This window comes from Psittacula echo (assembly GCF_963264785.1).
Source record: "Psittacula echo genome assembly, chromosome: 30".
Taxonomy (NCBI): domain Eukaryota; kingdom Metazoa; phylum Chordata; class Aves; order Psittaciformes; family Psittacidae; genus Psittacula; species Psittacula echo.
In genome coordinates this window covers 607527-626651 of record NC_137765.1, presented here as the reverse complement: position 1 = coordinate 626651, position 19125 = coordinate 607527, and the positions used below count along the sequence as shown (strand labels likewise).

At 51.5% G+C, this 19125-nt stretch overlaps 1 protein-coding gene across 3 annotated transcripts in view; it reads right to left on the bottom strand.

Moving 5' to 3' along the window:
* Positions 1–19125, bottom strand: part of BRD4 (bromodomain containing 4) — a 45834-nt gene that overhangs the window by 23225 nt on the left and 3484 nt on the right. For all 3 annotated transcript variants that reach the window (XM_080636213.1, XM_080636215.1, XM_080636214.1), the window contains exons 2-8: positions 9535–9628; positions 7901–8017; positions 6430–6748; positions 5838–5975; positions 3714–3849; positions 1544–1821; positions 273–632 (exon numbers count right to left, since the gene is read on the bottom strand). In XM_080636213.1, the coding sequence (XP_080492339.1) occupies positions 273–632; positions 1544–1821; positions 3714–3849; positions 5838–5975; positions 6430–6748; positions 7901–7920 (1251 nt within the window). In that variant the 5' untranslated portion in view covers positions 7921–8017; positions 9535–9628. The remainder of the gene's footprint in view (positions 1–272; positions 633–1543; positions 1822–3713; positions 3850–5837; positions 5976–6429; positions 6749–7900; positions 8018–9534; positions 9629–19125) is intronic.

The window sequence follows — 19125 nt, the reverse complement described above, 5'->3', positions numbered from 1 at the left end:
CAATGGGCTTGGTTTCAATAGAATCTCCTTGCTCCTCTGATTTAGGCTCTCTGAGGCCACCTCCTGGGGGAGATTTACACAATAAAGAACATTGTCCATAAACCCAATGTGAGCATCTCCCAAGGGCTCTTCTGGAAGGATTCTTCCCAAATGCCAGGAGACCAGCAAGAGGAGAAGAACAGGGCCTGAATGGCAGAGATCTGAAGAGAGAAACCTCCTCTGCTTCTATTCAACCCATGACACACGTGTCCCTCCTATAGACCTGGACTCACCTTGATGGTGCTCAGGTCCATGGGGTGCTTGATGATGTCGCAGTAGTCGTGCAGCCCCAGAGCCTCCACGTCCACGGGCTTGTAGAAGGGCCAGGCGTAGGCAGCGTGTTTCTTGGCGAACATCTCCTTGATGATCCCGCTGCAGTACTTCAGCTGCTCCGAGATCTTGGTGCTCTTCTCCACCAGGTGCTGTTGGGAGTCTGGAACATCCTTCTTTGGAGGCTTCACGGGCCGGCTGCTCTCCCGGCGCGGGCCCAGCTTGGTGGACTTGGGCTCAGCGGGCAGCGATGAGGAGTCGTGGATGGGGTCGATGGTGGTCGGGGTGGTGGTGTCTGCTTTCCTCTTCACCCCTTTTTTTGTCTAGGATCAAGGGAAGAGAAACTGGAAGTGAATCAGCGCCAGGGTGAGCTCTCAGCACAGAACCCCCCCGCCCCGTGTCCTGGGCTGCATCCCCACAGCGTCAGGAGCAGGTCCTGCCCCTCTGCTCTGGTGAGATCCCACTTGGATGCTGCATCCAGCTCTGGTGTCCTCAGCACAAGGACATGGAGAGGCCACAGGGATGAGCAGGGGCTGGAGCAGGTCCCACATGGAGCCAGGCTGAGAACATTGGGGCTGCAGAAGAGAAGCTGCGTGGAGACCTCAGAGCAGCTTCCAGGGGCTTAAGGGAGCTACAGGGATGTGGAGAGGGAGCTTCCATGATTCCATCTTACACCCATAAACCCAATGTTACTTTTGGCACCACATTTGGGCTTCAAGCTGTGCTTCTCATAGCTTTGACTCAGATTCACCATCACCAGGGGCCCAACCCTCATGGCAATGCTACAAGGATGCTGCTGGAAGCCCTTCCAAAATCCTTGGATACTGCTGGTCTGTACTGAGCTCGACAGAAAACCATGGATTATCTGGTGAGCCCCTTCAGCAAGCCAAGGTGCTCCTCCTAAGTCACTGAAAGCTCAAGGAAGGTTGGTTTTAAGAGGATAAATGGGCTGTCCATGCAACCACAGTGACATGGTCTAGTGTGAGGTGTCCCTGCCCATGGCAAGGGGTCAGAACTGGATGATGTTAAGGCCCTTTCCAACCCAAACTATTCCATGAGTCTATGACTCTATGTCTGATGTCAACTGGCGCCAAAGGGAGTCACTGCAGGCTCCTCAGGGTCTTTTTGGACCCAACTGCAGCCATTCCCCTTCAAAGCAGCAAAGCAAAGGGTGCCCATTGCCCGCCCAGGGCATTCCAAGCCACCGCATGAGGATGCTTTGGGAATCACTCACCTTCACGGGCTGGGCGGGCGTCGGGATAACGGGCGGGTGAGGCTGGATGGGCTGCGGCGCCGGCAGCGCGGGGGCCTGGGGAGCCGGTGGAGGCGGCGCAGGAGGTTGAGGAGGCACCATGGTCATCACGGGGGGCTGGACGATGAGGTCGGGGGTGACGGAAGGGAAGGGATGAGCCGGCGGCGCGGGCGGGAGCGGCTGCGGCGGCGCCGGCGGCTGCGCCGGAGACGATGCTTGGGGGGGGTTTGGTACCGTGGATGATCCTGGTTTGGAGGTCACTGCCGAGAGAGGAGGGAAGAGAAGGTTGGGACATGGAGAAGGCTGGAACATGGAGAAGGCTGGAACATTGGGAAGGCTGGGACATTGGGAAGGCTGGGACATTGGGAAGGCTGGGACATTGGGAAGGCTGGGACACTGAATTGGCACCTTCCAGTTGCTGCCCTGGAGGCGGCTCCTTCCCAAGGGCTGTCTGAATGGCTTCCAAAGTGATGGAGCCCAAGCACCAAACCCCCTCCAGAACAAGCCCAACATCAGGATTTCCCTTCCCAAAGGATTTCCTGCAGGCAGGGCAGGGAGATGAGTGCCTCTTCTCCTGCCCAACCACCTTCCTAAGCACTGGTTCTTCATTTGAAGCCAAAACTGGGCAGCTCTTCCTTTGGGAGCAGTTTGGGCTCCATTAGCAACAGGAGTTTACTCATTCCTGGTGACTTAAGGCATCAAAGCTGCTGCTGGATGGGGGAAACCTCTCCCCGTGGCTGGAGCCAGGTCCTCCTGAGCTGATTTCAAACATGGAGCAACCCCAAAGGCTGGGACACAAGGCTGGAAACATCTGTGTTGGCCTTCAACCCTGCTCCAACCACGCTTCCCAACATCCCAGCATAGTCAAACGCCCTCCAAAGGGGGATGCTGCAGAGCTGGATGATGCTGGGACACGTAGAAGATCCCATGGTCCTGCTGGGATAAGGTGGAGCCTGCTCCATCTCTAACCAAGGAGAGCTCCTTTCTGCACATGGGAATGGGAATATCAGGAATGGTGCCTGAAACTGGAACAATTAAAAGGAATCTCAGCCAAGAGCAATCCAAGGGTGATCACTGGGCTCTGAGCCTGCCTTCACTGGCCTGGTGGTGGCACCACAGAAGCATTTTCTCCTCCAGCAGCTGCCAAGTGGGATTTTCCCTCTCTCATCCAGACAACTCATTCCCAGAATCCTTCCAGGAATTCCTCAGGCTCCTGGATGTCTGCTACTGGGAAACTGGGATCACAGCAGCACCAGGCTGAGACCGAGAGAGCATCCCAAGAGCTGTGAGGACTCAGAGCATTCCAGAAGGGGTTTGGGATGCTCACAGGCAGTAAATATGGTCCAAGCACCTTCCTCTGGTGATGCTCCTGCACGTGATGATGTCCTCGCTACCACAGACGACTTGGATTAAAAGGATGGGAATGCTACAAGATCAGGAGATGTTTAAGTTCCAAAGGGGATCTCAGAAGTCCAATGGAGCTCAAATCATGGCCAGGATGTTCCCAACCCTTTGAGGAACGATCCCACAGTGTCTGCAGCCAGTGTTGAGCCTGAGGCATGGCTGGTATCCCAAAAAAGGGAGCTAATGGAATGCCTGAGGTGTCAACAGGGACTCGGAAGGTTGTTCTACCTCCAGCAGCTGTCCCATCTACATCCAGTTGTGGTGTCCACAGTGAGGAACTGGAAATGATCAGAGAGAGCTGGGAAGGAGGACTGGAGGAGTGGAAAAAATTCCAGAGAGTGGGAGATTCTTATGGAGAACAGGGATTTGGAAACAGAGGCGGCCTTTAGTATAACCATGTTATCTGAAGAGGAGACGGAGCTGCTGAGTTCAGACCAGGAATGTTCAGGAAAAGAGGAGATTTAGAAACAGGAAACGGCAGATTTACATTTTTCTACCAGGAAAACAGGAGATTGAGATGGGATCCTGGGAAGTTCTTCCCTGTGAGGGTGCTGGGACACTGGAATGGGTTGAATGGAGAAGGTCTGGATGCCCCATCCCTGGCAGTGTTCAAGGCCAGGTTGGAGCAAGCTGCTCCAGTGGAAGGTGTCCCTACCCATGGAAAGGGGCTGGAACTGGATGAGCTTTAAGGTCCCTTCCAACCCAACCCATTCCATGATTCCCTGATGCAGGATTCCATGGTTCCTACCTGCTTCCTTCCTTGCACGTCCTCTGCCTTTCGTCTGGGCGATGACGATTTCAGTCTCCTCCTGGGTCATTTCTGAGATCTTCTGCAGGAAAAGCTTTTCCAGAGCTTCTGCCATTAAGACTATGTCATCCCCTGGCTGGAGAGAAACACAGGAGACATCAGGCATAATTCCAGAGGAAGGGGCTTTGTATTCCCACCCTCCTTAGGGCTACTCTTCCCGTTATGCCCATTATGGAGCAGGATAATGGCCCCGGTGTGGAATAAGTGGACAACTCCTCCCCCTAAAGCCCTTTTAGAGGTAGAAGCAGATGATGGGCAGGGCCAGCACCAAGATGAGCTGGAGACCAACCAACCCAAGGTGTCACCTGCCTGTGGCAAAGGCTGTTTTCCAAGTGAAGGGAGAAGAGGGAGAAGTGGAAGAAGAAAGAGCGGGATTCATGCCGGATGGCTGTTTCCACCCCACCAGACGGCCCTCACTTGGTGGGTCTCATGGAAAAGGTGTCTCCACAGAACATCAGGGGCTAAGAAGAGCTTAGGATGGGCTTTGCAAGGGAACTTCTTCCCTAAAAAAGGAGGTTTTCCAAGAGGAATGTGACTGTTGTGAAACATCACTTATGGCTAAAGAGGTCTGGAAGGAGAGGATGGTGCTAAGAGGTCCTTAAAGACCTGGAGGAGAAGAACACATTTGTGGAGGACACCCAACGATCTGCTCAGAAGCACCCTGCAGCCAGGCAGGGTGAGAAGAGCCAAGAGAGAAGGGCTGGAACAACAGACCAAGAGCCTGGACTGATGTGAAGACAATAAACCCATGGCCAACGCTGTCGTGACATGGTGACACCAAGAGAATCATGGAATGGTTTGGGCTGGAAGGGACCTTCAAGCTCATCCAGTTCCAACCAAGGGGCAGGGACACCTTCTGCTGGACCAGGCTGCTCCAAGCTCCATCCAGCTCCGGCTCTGCTGTCAACATAAGGATGGATAAAACCATTGGCTCATGGTCTGAAGCCTCCATGATGCCCTCAGAGATGTTTCTTCAGCTTAGATGCTCTTGTGCTCTCCAGCCTGAAGGAGATGGGTGAAGAGCGGGGGGGGCAGGGTAAAGCTGAGAGGGGAAACACCACGGCGGGAGAAGACTTGGAGGTGTCTGAGTCATCTGAAGCCTTTAAGAACCTCCCCTTGTTGGAGTTGCATCACCCTGGCTCAAAGCAGAAGGGCCAAGGAGATGGCTCTGAAGGCCTCAAACTGCGAGTGTTTGTTTGGAACTGACTGCAACGGGCTTGCACAAGAAGAGGAGGAGGGGAACGGGGTCAATGCACGCGAGGGTGAAGCAACAGGGCTGGAGAGGAACATGAGGAACCAAAGAGGAACTGAAACCCTTGGACAAGGGGGGGATGGTTGGAGGGGTCAGGAAGGAAAAGGCTCCCAGTGACTTCCAGGACCCTTCCTTAGTGCTCATGGTCCTTGTGGAGCAAGTGTCTTGTGCTCCACACAGCCTGGTCCCAGCCCAAGAACCTCCTCCAGCTCCCCAAGCTCCACCATCACGTTCCCAGAGGCCACTGTCCCATCAACTACCACGGATGGGGAAGCCCTGGGATGCTTCTCATCCATCCCAAGAGCTCTTCCTGTGCCCCAGGAGGTTGCACAACTGTTTACGGGATGGATTTCAGGCTGTGCCTCACTGTCTGGAGGAGAATCTGCTCCACTGAGGTCAGGGTTGGGCACGACCCGTGTGCTCCTCCATCCAGCCCTGGTTTTTCCTTGGAAGACTTCAGGGTTCCAAAGCAGCCTTAAGGTGGTTTCTTCATGAAGAACCTACTCCTCAAGAGCTCGTCTGACACCATCTGGAGCTCTGCTCAAGTCAGATCCCAAGAAAACCATAAAATCTTCCTTTCAAGAAGAAGAAAAGGGAAAGAACCAATTCCTGGACTAATGATTCCAGCAGGGAAGACTGTTGGGATCTGCAGCCCTGCCTAAGCTCCCATGGGTTTAATCCTAACGAAGCTGATCTTGGTGGTGCTTCCTTTAAAGACCCATTCCAAGCAGCACCATGTCTGCTTCCGCCCCACTCCAAGGAGGAGGTGGCCAATTCCCATTGGGAAAAAGGCAAATTTGGGAACTTTGTACCTTATTGTAGATGTAGCAGTTTGTAAACATGGTGTTAAAATCCTGGATACATTCTTGAGCATTCCAGTAGTAATTGTTCTCCAAGCGCTTCTTTATTGTTCCCATATCCATTGGGGTTTTAATTATCTTGTAATAATCCTGCCAAGGAACAAGAGGGAAAGGTCACAGTGGGAATTATCCATCGCTAAAGGGACCGGGATTCCACCACCTCATCCCCATGGAATGATCCTCCATGCCCAGCACTCGGCCAGCAACAGCTTCTCCACTGGGATTTTGAGGTCAAACCCTGGGCAGTTCAAGTGTTGGATCACTGAGTCCAGCCAGGATCAAGTCCAACTTGATCTAATGATCAAGGCCAACCATGAGATCAAGTCCATACTGGATCAAATCCAACCATCAGATCAAGTTCCAACCATTAGATCAAGTTCCAACTATTAGGTCAAGTCCAACCATCGGATCAAGTCCAACCATTGGATCACCACTGAAGATGGACTCTTATGACGCCAGGAGAAGCCTGGACCCCCACACCAGACCCACAAGGCCTCACTCCTTCCACCCAGAACCATCACCCAGTCTCCCCGCCTCTACTTACAGGGAGGTTGAGCTTGACAGCATCCACAGGCTGCTGGAAAGGCCACGCAAACTGGTGCTTCCACAGGGTCTTGAGCACCACCTTGAGCAGGTACTGCAGCTGGTTGGTCTGTCGCTTGGGTTTGTTGGGGTTGGAGGTCTCCGGCGGCGGGGGGTTAACACCTACAACGTTGCCTTGCTGGGGCTGCACCTGGGACTGCGCTGTAGACATCTGGGTGGCTTCAAGTCCATCCCCCATCACGGGCAGGTTTCTCAGTCTCGTTCCAGGGCCGCTCTCTGCCGACATGCTATTGATCCCATTGCATTCCTCACCGGATACCCTGCGGAGCAAGCGCAGGGAGGGCACTTCAAAGCCAGCTTCTGGTGCAAGGTGCTGCTGAAAACCAAGCTGGTGGAGCTCCATCAGAGCCCCTTGGGCAACCAGAGCCTGGGCCCAACAAATGATGTCAGATGGGTAAGAAAGGATGTTCCAAGGGAATTCCATGCCCAAGAGTCAGCAGTGCCCTCTCTGCTCCTGAGTTTTACCCCTGCTCTTGCCTAATCTGGCCAAAAGGACCTCAATGTTCTCCATAGGCTTCAAACGCTGCTGACTCTCGGCAGGAACCACCTTCAGCTCCAGGGCTGAGTTTGCCAACACTAGAAGCTGGTGTTGGCCAACTCTGAGCCCCACTAAAGGAATGCAGGGTGAGACATGGATCTCCTTTCAGCTCCTCAGTAGTCCCCACCACCATGGGTCAGCTAATCCCAATTTCATGCCCAAATCTGTCTTTTAGCTGGATGCTGAGCTTCCACAAGATGCTTCGGCTGGACCAAGCAGTGCACAGACCCCCATCTAATTCATAGTGTCTGCTTTTGGTAAGTGATTTAGGTAGACCACCTTTAGGTCTATAATCTGGGCTGGCAAGTCTTTAGGTAGATGATCTTCAGGTAGATCATCTAGGTAAGACATCTTTAGGTAGATGATCTTTAGGAAGATCATCTAGGTAAGATATCTTTAGGTAGATCATCTAGGTAGGTCATGTTTAGGTAGGTGATCCCCTCCAGGATGTGCCCATTGCCCAGTTTAATGCTAAGCACACGTTAAGCTTAAGACATGCAGCTCTGAATTCGGCTTTGGGTTCATATTCTGATGCCTTAGAGCAGCCTCACAGCTCTGGTCATGGACCGGGTCTCCACATGGACCACAGAGAGGACCAAGCCAGAGACGTGAAGCAATCTGACCTCCTATGTCCCTCAGCTGTGGTCCATGGCTTTAACTGGTCTCAATCCAACCCCGAGCACCCTCATACCCCAGGGCACACCTTGGTCTTTACATGATGGGTTTAACTTCAGGGCTCCAAGTGAGTTGAAGCATCACTTGATGCTTTGGGGCTGAATCCTCTGGGATGCACATTAAAGGGAAGCTCCCGAGGGATAAACTGCTCTTGGCCAAGCACAAGGAGCCCTCTGTTCACTGCAAGGAGCTACTTTACCTTGTAGGATACATTGCCATAGAATTTTGCCCCAGAAAATGATGCAGAGTCAGAAGTTGCTTGGCTTGTCCATCTATCTTCCGTGGCTTCAGGCACAGATGCCTTCAGATACCGTATCTGAGGGAAAAAGCAAGCAGTTAAGCCAAGGCAGCAACCAAAGGCATCTGAAATGAAGGTACCTCCACAGAAACAGGTACTTCTCAATACTCCCAGGGAAGGAAAGGAGCCAACAGACCACTGCAAATATGGGGCACCAATGGAAAAACAAGGAGTTGACATCGTAGTTAAGCTTTTTCCAGGCATTTTTCCACCTTTTAGACAAGCTTATTCCTGAAATTCTTCCTTTCAAGGCCCACAACTGGTTTCTTCCACATATTTATCCTTGCATTTATCCCATACCCTTTTCACTGGCTCCTTTGGAAGGATCCCACCACCTTCCTTTTGTGTTATCAAACTCAAGCACTTCTTTCCCCTCAAGGGGAAAATGGTCTCACCCCCAGCAGCATCATCCCAACTCATCCCAAGCTCATTTCATCCCTAAAAACATGGATATCGATGCCATGGGCACACATGAGACGGACATGGAGTGAATCCAGAGGAGGTCACGGAGATGCTGCAAGGGCTGGAGCCAGGCTGAGAGAGCTGGGCTGGTTCAGCCTGGAGAAGGCTCCTTAAGGTGAGACCTCAGAGCAGCTCCAGTGCCTAAAGGGGCTGCAGGAAACCTGGAGAGGGGCTTTGGACAAGGGATGGGATGAGAAGGAACAGCTTCCAACGGGAAGTTAGATGGGATATGGGGATGAAGTTCTTCCCTGGGAGGGTGGTGGGACACTGGGATGGGTTGAATGGAGATGATTCGGATGCTCCATCCCTGGCAGTGTTCAAGGCCAGGCTGGATGGGGTTTGGAGCTGGATGAGCCTTAAGGTTGTGTCCTGTTTTCCAGTCCTTCTGGAATCCAAGCCCCAGGAGAAGTGAGCTCTGCAAGTGCTGCTGGCACCCATCAGAGATGTCCAAACCCATCCGGATGAACTTAAAATGGCCAACTTCAGCCTCAGTGGTGGCCATAGGGGGACAACCTGGAGGGGCTCAAAGCACCAAGAGGTGTGGGACATGGAGCTGCACACGGATGTGGGAGCAGGAAACTCCTGTCCGAGGGTGTGAAATGCCACAGGAATACACCAAGATCTGGAAAACTGAGTTACTTTGTGCTGTGAAGCTTCTCCCTGCCCCTGTTTCTCCCTGCTGGAATCAGCTCCATGGGAAAAGCAGCCTCAAACCATTCCAGGAGGGATTTAAGGGATATGAGGGACGTGGCTTAGTGGTAGAGTTGGGAGTGCCAGGCTAATGGTTAGACTCAATCTTAAAGGTCTTCTGCAGTCTAAATGGTTCTGTGATCCCACAAAGCAGCAGGATAACCAAGTGAGATCCAGCTCCACATCCCCACAACAGGATGAAGGTTCATGGAATCTCATCTCTGGCAAAGCCAGGGATGCGTCCCCTGCATCCTGCCTGAGGTTAACTCCATCCAAAACACTCAGAGCCAACGTGTGAAGCTCACTCTGGCTGCAAACCACTCCCCCAGTCCTGCCTGATATCCCCAAAAGCTGGGAATACTCCAACCATTTGGGATCCTGACCTGAAATCCGAGTTGACCCTTTGAGGTTTTCGGTTCTTGTTCACCAGCTGAACCCTCTGACCTTCATTTTCGAGGCTACTATTGAGAGAAAGATCTGGAAGGGAAAAGAAATGAGCATTAACTCAGCATCAGAGGCAGGATGAACCCCTCTCCTTTGCTTTCGGCTCTCCATGTCTCTGCCTTTCTTCATAGGAAGGGATATGTATGGGTTGGAAAGCCAGGAATGAGGTGGTGAGAAGTGGGCGCAGCGTGGGTGGGGATGGGGGAAGGATCCAAGACCACGGTCCAGCTCCATCACCCAAGTGAGAAGGAGTTCATCTGAGCTCACAAATCCATCACGGCTCATTGAGAGCTTCCACAAGCACAGCTTCACCTCCAGGTGCCACATCAAGCTCTTCCCAGCCCACAAAGCCCTTTCCACTTGTTGAAGCCGGCCTTCACTTAGGGAAGACCTGGATTTAACCCAATCCAAGCATCTCAAGGCCTGGTTTAGCAGCTTACAAGAGGTACTGAGCCCCACTTGTGCTCCAGCTTGCAATGGGAATCACCTAACAAAGCACCACAGGTGAGGTTTAAGCCTGTACCACAAAGATAAGCCCTGGAAGACGACTGCAACCATGACCAGCACTGGTTTAACACTACCACGATGCATCCCACACACTCCCAGAGCCACCTCACCACATCCAAATACATTAAACTCTATAAAACCCAGCTTTAATTCCATTTTCAGGGGCTTTTATTCCATTTTCAGGGGCTTTTATTCCATTCTGGGGCCATGAAGAACATGGGAGATGTGACATCCCCCCCCCAGCAAACAGAATTCAGCACATTTAAGGCATACAAAAGCCTAAGGACCAGCTTAACAGCCCTGACTCACTCTAAGCTCAGCCCTAGAAAGGTGCAGGAGGTGGAGCCTGCCCTGGGATGAGGAATCCCAAGGGAATTCTGGAGGTCTCCTGCTTTCCATCAGGTTGCTCAGGGCTTGGTCACTCTACAGCCACTGTGGAGGCTGGAGCGGATCTTAGGAGAGCTCTGCTCCCCCTTTACTCCTAACAGCTTCCTAACAAAGCCCAGCCTGGAGGAAGACGGACACAAAGCAGCAGGAAGGATACTCACACCCCTGCAGGGAGGTAAATCCACATGGATTTACCTGGAATACCCCGAGGCATCCCCTGCTCCTGCCTCCCTGTGCTTCCTCATACAGCTCATGGTCCATCCCAGCCACTTGAGGTCCTTTTAGGGATCTGAAACCTTCAAACCCTCTTAATTCCACCAGGATGATGCCAACTCCCCCCAGTTCCACCAGGATTGCTGTCCCACAGCTACCCCCATTAACAGACCTGCTCCAGGAACACCATGGATCACATTCGTAGCACTAATCCCACTTATCTGATAGCATAAATTGGATTAAACCACAAAGCACAGGTTGGTTTCCCTCTTGCAGATGCAGGAGCTTGTGTTCCTCCTCCAGCATCCTCTGTGTGGCTCCAGCAAATCCAAGAGCATCACCTGCTATAGGGAGAAGACACCACATCTCCTACTGAGGGCTGTAGCTACAACCCCCACTAAACCATGGTGATTTAAAGGGTTTATGTCACCAGTTTTCCTGGGTTTTCCCCCCATCGGGATACATGGGAAAGAGCAGGAATCACTTACACACATTAAGACAGGGGGGAAAGGGGTGGAAAGGATGTGATAGAACACCAAAAAAAGGGGAAAACACGGATTTTCCCCTTAGAGAAGGCAGAGAGCAAGGCAAAAACCCTGTAAATGATCCATGTAGTGCCCGAAAATGGGATTTACTGGGATGATTTGAAGTATTGGTCAAGTACTGGAAGGTGACAAGAGGCTTGGAACTGGCTGAGCTTTAAGGTCCCTTCCGACCCGAACCATTCCCAGATTCCATGAAGCCCCTCAAGAAGGGATCATCTCCCAAATGAAATCACTGCTGACCACTCTTTACCTCTCCATTGGAGCCTCTTCTCCCTGTAAGCAGCCAAGCAGGAGCTCACCAGCACCCAGACATCCAAGGCCGCCATGGGACACATCACCCCATGCTGGGTGCAACAAGGCCACCCAGAGCTGATGGCCTTCCAAAGGCACTTATTGTGTCTGGGAAGCTTATCTCCACGCAGGCAGCGCTCCAGGGGGTGCACCCAGCTCCAGGACACAGAGTGCAGCTGGAAAGGCCATTTTCCACATGGATTTTGCTCAGCTCCAGCCACCTCTAACACACAAGTAATGCTCTACCCCCCCCCAGTATCCAAGTGTGTGTAAATGAGTACTAAACCCTCAGTTTTCCAGCAAAATAAGGGGGGAAAACCCCATCTGGATGCTTCCAAAGTGGATTTTTTCCACTCAGTGATTCCCAACTTCCCACATGGAGCTATTTTTACCCTTAAGTTGTGGTTTATAGTAAAAAGTCTGATTGCTTCCAATGTTTTCACCCTGAGTTCCACACTGGAATGGCAACAAGGGAGCCCTGCTCCCAGCACAGAGCCAGGGTCCTCGATTCCCAAGATTCCCCACACCACAAACAAAGGAAAGGAAAAAGGTGGAATTTGATCCAGGAATTGCACTTAAAACGAGCATTTCTGATCCACCTGGATTCCTGAATTCCCACATCAACATCCAAAGCCACAGACTTGGGAATGTTTTGTTGATCCAAAGTCCAAGCCCCTAAAATTTAGACCACGCATGAGGGCTAAAGCCTTGGACAAAGCTTTTCCCAGGAAGAGCCAGCAAAGCAGTGGATAACAAAAGTGGGAATTATGAGTGTTTCGGATACCAGGAATGGTTTTCCTCCTCCTTATCCCCATCTGAGCCACAGACACCAGCACTGAACTAAATCCAGGTCTGGATGAAGCCTGAACAGGAGGCAACGTGCACCAAACTCCCTGGAATTCCCATTGTGGGATCCTCAGCCCTGGGTAACCAAATCCCAGCCGCATCCAGGCAGTACCGGGTACTTCACGTTGGGAAAACAGGGATCCAATGTGCTGCATAAGGAAAATCCAAGGCAGGAAGCTCAAAATCCTGCTTAAAATCAGGGCGAGTATCAAGTTTTTCCTCATTCTTGAGACAACCAGAACAAACTTCCCCCCATCCCATGTGCCAAAAGCCGGATTTAAAGTTGGAATCATGGATTTAATAGAGGGGAAGTGCTTTAATACATCAGGAATGAGATTCAATTCAGGTCCCCAACCAGCTTCTGGGCTGCAAGTGCCCATCAGAGCTCCAGAGCCCAGGAAGAGGTTTTCCAGGAGGCACAGTTTAGCCCCAAATCCTTTCACTTATGGGAGAATCCAGCTCCATGCAGGGATCCATGGATTTCATCCCATATCCTGCAGCTCCGAGATGCTGTCTGGACCCATAGGCTCAGGATCTGCACTATTAACTCTTCCAAGGCTTAAGAAGCCAAAGCAGAGGTGTGGAGGGAAAACCAGATGGGAATGGCCCAAAAAGCAGGGAGCTGGCTTCATATTCCCGTTTCTGCCTGGTCAGGAGACTCCCGACCTATTTGATCCTGGGAATGAGGAGTTTTCCTTCTCTTCATTGCAGAGACAGGCTGGAAAGACCTGCAAATGCCAAGCGGGAGCAGCAGCTGGGATGTGATTGGGACAAGCTGGAATGGCTCCTCCTTCCCTTCCTTGTGGGGCTCACACCTGGCCAGGAGCTTCCTAAGCTTGAGGCTGCAGCCGGAAAAGGCAGCTTTTATCCCATTAATTCCTAAGAGCAGAGCACAAGGAGCCACCACGCTGCATAAACCATGGGAAGAGGAATGGGAATGTTTCTAACCAGAGCAATGGATGCCAACCTCGAGGGTTGACATGTAATGAGTGATGAGCCGGGTGATGCAACATGGAGAGCGTGTTTCCATTCCCACTTCAATCCAAATGGGAATGGAGAAGGAAAGGCAGTGATCCACAGCAGGGTCAGCGTGCTCCGGAGCAGGAATGAGCTCCGGGAGCTGGCTCCAAGCTCCTCCTCATTAAACAGGGATTTGAGGAATCATCGGGGTAATGAGGAACCCAACTCACTGTGAATCAGGAGGAGCTTTCTCCAGCAGGAGCAGGGAGGACACATCCGCATGGGTTCGCTCCGAGGTGTGGGAAGCACTGGGATGTCCCTGTTAATCCCCACCCTGAAGGAAGTTACTCACCTCAGCCCGGAATAGCTGGAGGTGAGCTCCTTGAGCTCGGATTAAAGAGCAAACCGGACCTAAGGGTTCAACCTGAGCTCCTGAAGGATGCAGGATCAAACACCAGGCTTCAAATGAACATCCAGAAGGCAATTTCCTGCTAACAGAGCTGGGATACAGAAGGATTATGATCCTATATCCAGACCAGGCTTCCTTAGAAGCCCATTTGAGGCTCCAAACCGGAATCCTGAGCCCACGGCTGTAGATACAGAGCCCACAACCACTCAGCATCGCATCTTTCAGGTGCTATCAATAGCCTGGGAGAACACAGGGCTCCCAAAGGGCCTTTCCCAGCAAATCCCAGCTGGAAGCTGAGCTAAGACAGGACAAGGCAAGGTCAAGAGCAAACAGAACCAGTTGGGAGGTTCAAGGGGCCAAAAGCAAAGCACCAGGATCCAGATAGGGCTTAGGTGATATCCAAGGCTTAGGAGGCATTGCAGCTCCTGTTAAGAGCAGGATCTCTTCAGCAAAGACCCATTCCCACCAGTTCCTACCCTTCCCACAGCTCTAAACAAGAAGAGACCAGCAGGAAAAGGCACGTTGCTCCCTTTATTTGAGAGCCAGATCCAGCTCTGTGGTCCTCGTGTCCGATTCCTCACTTCCGATGTTCAATCCCACCAGCAACAGTGGAATAGATGCTATTTTTTCCCCCCTTTTCCCTCTTCCTCCTCCTTTTCCCCACCCCATTCCAGTGATTCCACAGGCAGAGGGGAAAGCACCAGTGGAAAACACAGAGATCAAAGCGTGTCCTGCCCAGCACCACACCTTCCCCTTCACTCTGCCCCCAAGGGGAACTGGATGGTGCCCAAATTAACTCTTAATTACACCCCGAGTCATTCCCAAAGGATCCTGCCAGGGGTTTGGGAGCAGCACAAAGTTGGGAATCATGGCCTGAAACAGCAGGAATAGCGGTGACGTTGAGCTCTGAGCGAGCAGCAAAGCTCAGACCTGGGCTTATCCCTTCTCCTCAGCTCCCTAAACCACTGAGTATGGAGCTCCCCTAGGAATGATAGGCTGGAAATGGACCTAATCCCAACCCCAGCCAAGCACAATGATCCCAGGAAACCTTTGGACCAATGAATATTCCTTGTCCCAGGTTTAAGAGAATTCTCACTCCGGATTATTTCCACCTCTGAGCACCAGGATGAAGTGACTGAAAGGGATTGAAACCGGTTTCTTCCCATTTGCTTCCCTGAAGTGGGAATTTAGCACCTACTCTGCAGCAGGCAAAGTCATTCCCAGTGTCATTCCCATCCATCTCATCCTAGAGAGACACCCAGCTCTACGGGGTGGATTTAGCATAGTCCCACCTTCGAAACCAAGCTGCTTTGAGCCAGTCTGCGCCCTAATCTCAATCCCAACCACACCATAGCACATGCACACACATGGAATTAATGGGGAGACATCAGGAGCAGATCAAATTCCCACTTTGGAGGCTGGAATTGGGTTGGAGGAGCCTTTGGATCCCGGTTACAGATCCCTGTTCCGGTGCTGTATGAGGAGGTTATGGGTCACTGATGGAAGCAAAGCTGGTTTTACACTCCTCACCTGATGCTACACATGGCTGGTTCCAACCCTCAGCAGCAGCTCCATAAGAGGAACATGGAAATTAGCCCTAAAAACATTGATTCTTCCCAAAATTCAGGCTTCCCATCCCAGATCTGATGCTTCCATCAGAACCCAACATGCAAGAGGATCCCAGGAAAACCGGCTAAACCAGCTCAGCAAAGGGTTTCCAACCTGGGAGGCGTTGGCAAAGAGATTCCCATGACCGAGCTGCACCCGGATCCTTAGAAGGAACCAGGACAATGGATTTAGCGTTTTATGGGGTTTTTGGTAGGAAAACCTGGCAGGAAAGACCATCAATGGGTGCTGGGACACTGGGATGGGGTGAAGGGAGAAGGTTTGGATGCTCCATCCCTGGCAGTGTTCAAGGCCAGGCTGGATGGGGCTTGGAGCATCCTGCTCTAGTGGAAGGTGTCCCTACCAGTGGCCATGGATGAGCTTTAAGGTCCCTTCTCAACCCATTCCATGATCCCATGAATTCCACTCCTTTCCCACCATCCCTTTCCAAAACAAGACCAACTACAACCGGGTTTCAGCTATTCAGGAATAACGAAGAGGTGTCCACGGCAAGCGGTTGGAATTAGATGATCTTAAGGGCCTTTCCAACCCTAACTATCCTATGATTCCATGATTCCTGAGCTGGGGAATGCTGGAGCTGTCTCCCAGCAGTTCTTTAGTGCAGCCCAACACCATCCTTTCTGTTGAGTATCTTCACTGAATCCCCACTCATAAAGGACACCCCATGGGTCCCATTGCTCTTATGCAAGTAAGGGCTATAGGTGGGGACTAAAAGGGACTTTAAGGCAGGCTTCAAGCGTAAAGAGGAAATCTGAGCAGCAGAACCACCCCTCACTTCCCAGAACTTCCTGCCCCAAGGATATTACTCCTTTCCAAGGGTTATTCCTCACTTTAATACCTCTTCAGCTCCTCAAATGAGCCTAGAAAGGGATTCCAAGAAGGAATGTGCTACAGGAATGGGGCTCTGTTAGGCTTGTTTAAGGTTTTAACTCACTGCACTGTGTTCTCTGGGAAAAAGGGTGGAAAACAGGAATTCTGCAACCCAAAAGGTGAGGAAGAGGGAAAACCTGAGCGCACGAAGCCGGCCTGGAAGAGGTTTCAACCCAGTGTCCCTGTGCTGGGTTCAAACAATAGAAACCTTAAACTCTCCTCTCTGGCTGTGCCAGTTCCAAGCACAGCCCAAGGCACAGAAATATTCCCAAAAGAGGGATTTTGCTGAGGACAGCCCCAGGGAAGATGTGTCCATGCTGAGCCCTTCCTGCAGGACAAGCAGCCGCAAGGGTTAAGCCCAAAACCTCCGCCTGAGCCAAGCACAGAGCGAGGCAGCAGCATCCCATCCCTTCCACCCACCAGGAAAGCATGGAAGAGGAACTATTCCCTATGGAACAGTGGCCTGTGGTGCCACTGGCTCCTCTCCTAGCCCATAATAACCCTCAGTGAAGGATAAACCACAAGGATAAAGGTCCCAACACATGTGGGCCATGTTCTTTGGGGATCACCATCCAGTTCCAGCCCCCTGGAATACCTGCCATGAGATATCTTCTAATATCCAGGGATACCTTCCATTACAGCAGGATGCTCCAACCTGGCCTTGAACACTGCCAGGGATGGGGCAGCCACAGCTTCCCTGGGCACAAATCCATTGGAATTCTCACTGGGATCACCTCCACTTCCCCAGGTTTTAGGGTTCAAGTGATCCTGCCTAAAGCTGGGATTGACCCAAAGATGAACCAAGTCCCGTTGGTGACTCCAAGGAATGGGAAAGGGCGAAAAGCATCACTTGCTCTGTGCCACTTCTGCTGCTTCTGAACCCAAAACTGCCGCCAAGAGAGCATGGATCAGCTCCTGTTACCTGGAACCTCCTTCCCTATGGAGCCAGCTACGGAATGGGAACAGACCCAAGCACCAGGTTTAATCAAACCCAGGTTGTGTTAAACCTGAGCCAAACGTTGGCTCTTTTAGCTCGCACTATAGAAAACCAGCTACAAAACCATCTCATTTCTCCCAATATCCCACCTTTTCCTGCTTTTCCTTAAGGATTCCCCTCTTCCCAAGTGGCTGCTACTGATGGGGGGGGGGTGTGTGTAAAACCAACAGCAAATTGCAAAATGCTCCTTAAATAATTCACTTATGGCAGCCCCTTTCCCATATCCCATTTATAAGGAATCTAAGGATCATGCCTGTTGATGGATCTCAGGTAAAGGGCTCAAATGGGTTTAACTGTCGTTTGAATGAGGAAGTGGGACAGAATTCCAGCTTCCAGGCTTGGTTTAACCCCAGATCTCACTTAGGAAAGCCAACATGGAATGAAGCCGATACTGTAAAAGCCCCTTTAAACACAACTGCTTCATTACACCTCTATTAACATGAGTCAGGTTGAAGCAGCACCCGACCTGGAATTCCCACTTCCAATCCACATCAACCACAAACTGCTCCATCAGCACCCACCTGAGTCCAACTTTGGGCTTTTAAGGCAAATAAACTGGTTTTAAGGCAAATAAAGTCAGTTTTAAGTTGCTTTTGCTCCAACTGCCTCAGAAGCCGCTTGATGGGTTCAAATCACTCCAATCTCATTTAAATCCAACATATTCCGCTTGGATAACCACTAATTCTGTCACATTTAGCTGTGGCACCAGGTTTTGGGGTGTTTTGCCTTAAAGCCACCCATTTTCACCTCCTGTGTTTGCTGTTGTTGCTAAACAGAAGCTTCAAATCTCTCCTAACAACAACTTAGTTGAGCTAAACCCAAGCTTTAGGCTTAGCTTTGGTCCTCAGCTCCTGCCTTCCTCCATCAGGAATATCAGGAAGCCAACATTCAACCCCCCCATTTCAAGGCTGGCCATTGCTGATGGAATTCCTGCTTTCAGGAAGTTTGCCCAAGGTTCCTGCTCTGGGTTGGTTGGATGCTGCTGCTTTAAGGTTGTTGGATGTGGCCCTGGATTGGTGCCATCTCCCTCCTCCAGAGCAAGAGGCAGGGCTGGGCTATCCCAGCCTTTGGAACAGGAATAATCAGTTCCTCTCCTCCCACTCGCTGGAACAACGGGACAGAATTCCTCCTCAATATACCGGGAATGGCAATGGAGCTGCTCCCTCCCGTTAAAACAGGGATTGGGAAAACCACGAGGCAAGTTTTGCTCCTCAAACACAGGCCGGTACTTCCCAAATGCTTTGGTGTCGGTGATTTGGGATAAACTCTCCCTGTTTTCCCACGAAAGCAACACTCAGCACGACGTTCCTTAAGGAGAAGCTGCAAAATGTAACAAGAGAGGGATGAAATGCACCTAAAAGGAGGAGTTTTGGGTCTCAGAGGGCCCCTCTCCCTGTTTCCGAGTGGGAATTTCAGCCTCACTTCAAGGTATTCCACATCCTTCCTTCATCCCAACACTTTTCCCTTGATGCTCCCAAGATCCGTAGGGAAAACCTGTTATCCCAACGGAGTTTTCCCTGCGTGGAGGCGTCTGCTGTAAGGCAGGAGACATGGATTAAGCCACCACAAGCCCGCAGCATGTTAAGGACACTGTTTGTCCACACTTCCCAATCCGGAGCTCCCAGAGGTGCTGCTTGGAGCAGAATTCCCTGGGCTGGAACTTCACTTCACTCTTGACCTAAACCAACCTTTGGGTATTTGCGCCCAATGGTGATTTAGTGAATACTCAACCAAATATTAACTATTTCATCAAAAGAACAGGGTGGTTTCACCCCAGAACATCCCACCTCGTTCAATAGGAGCAAGAGCCACAAACCCTCCACACTGCTGCTCCAACAGGGATAAATCCATTGGGGCGTGGGTCCGGCAGGATCCTGGT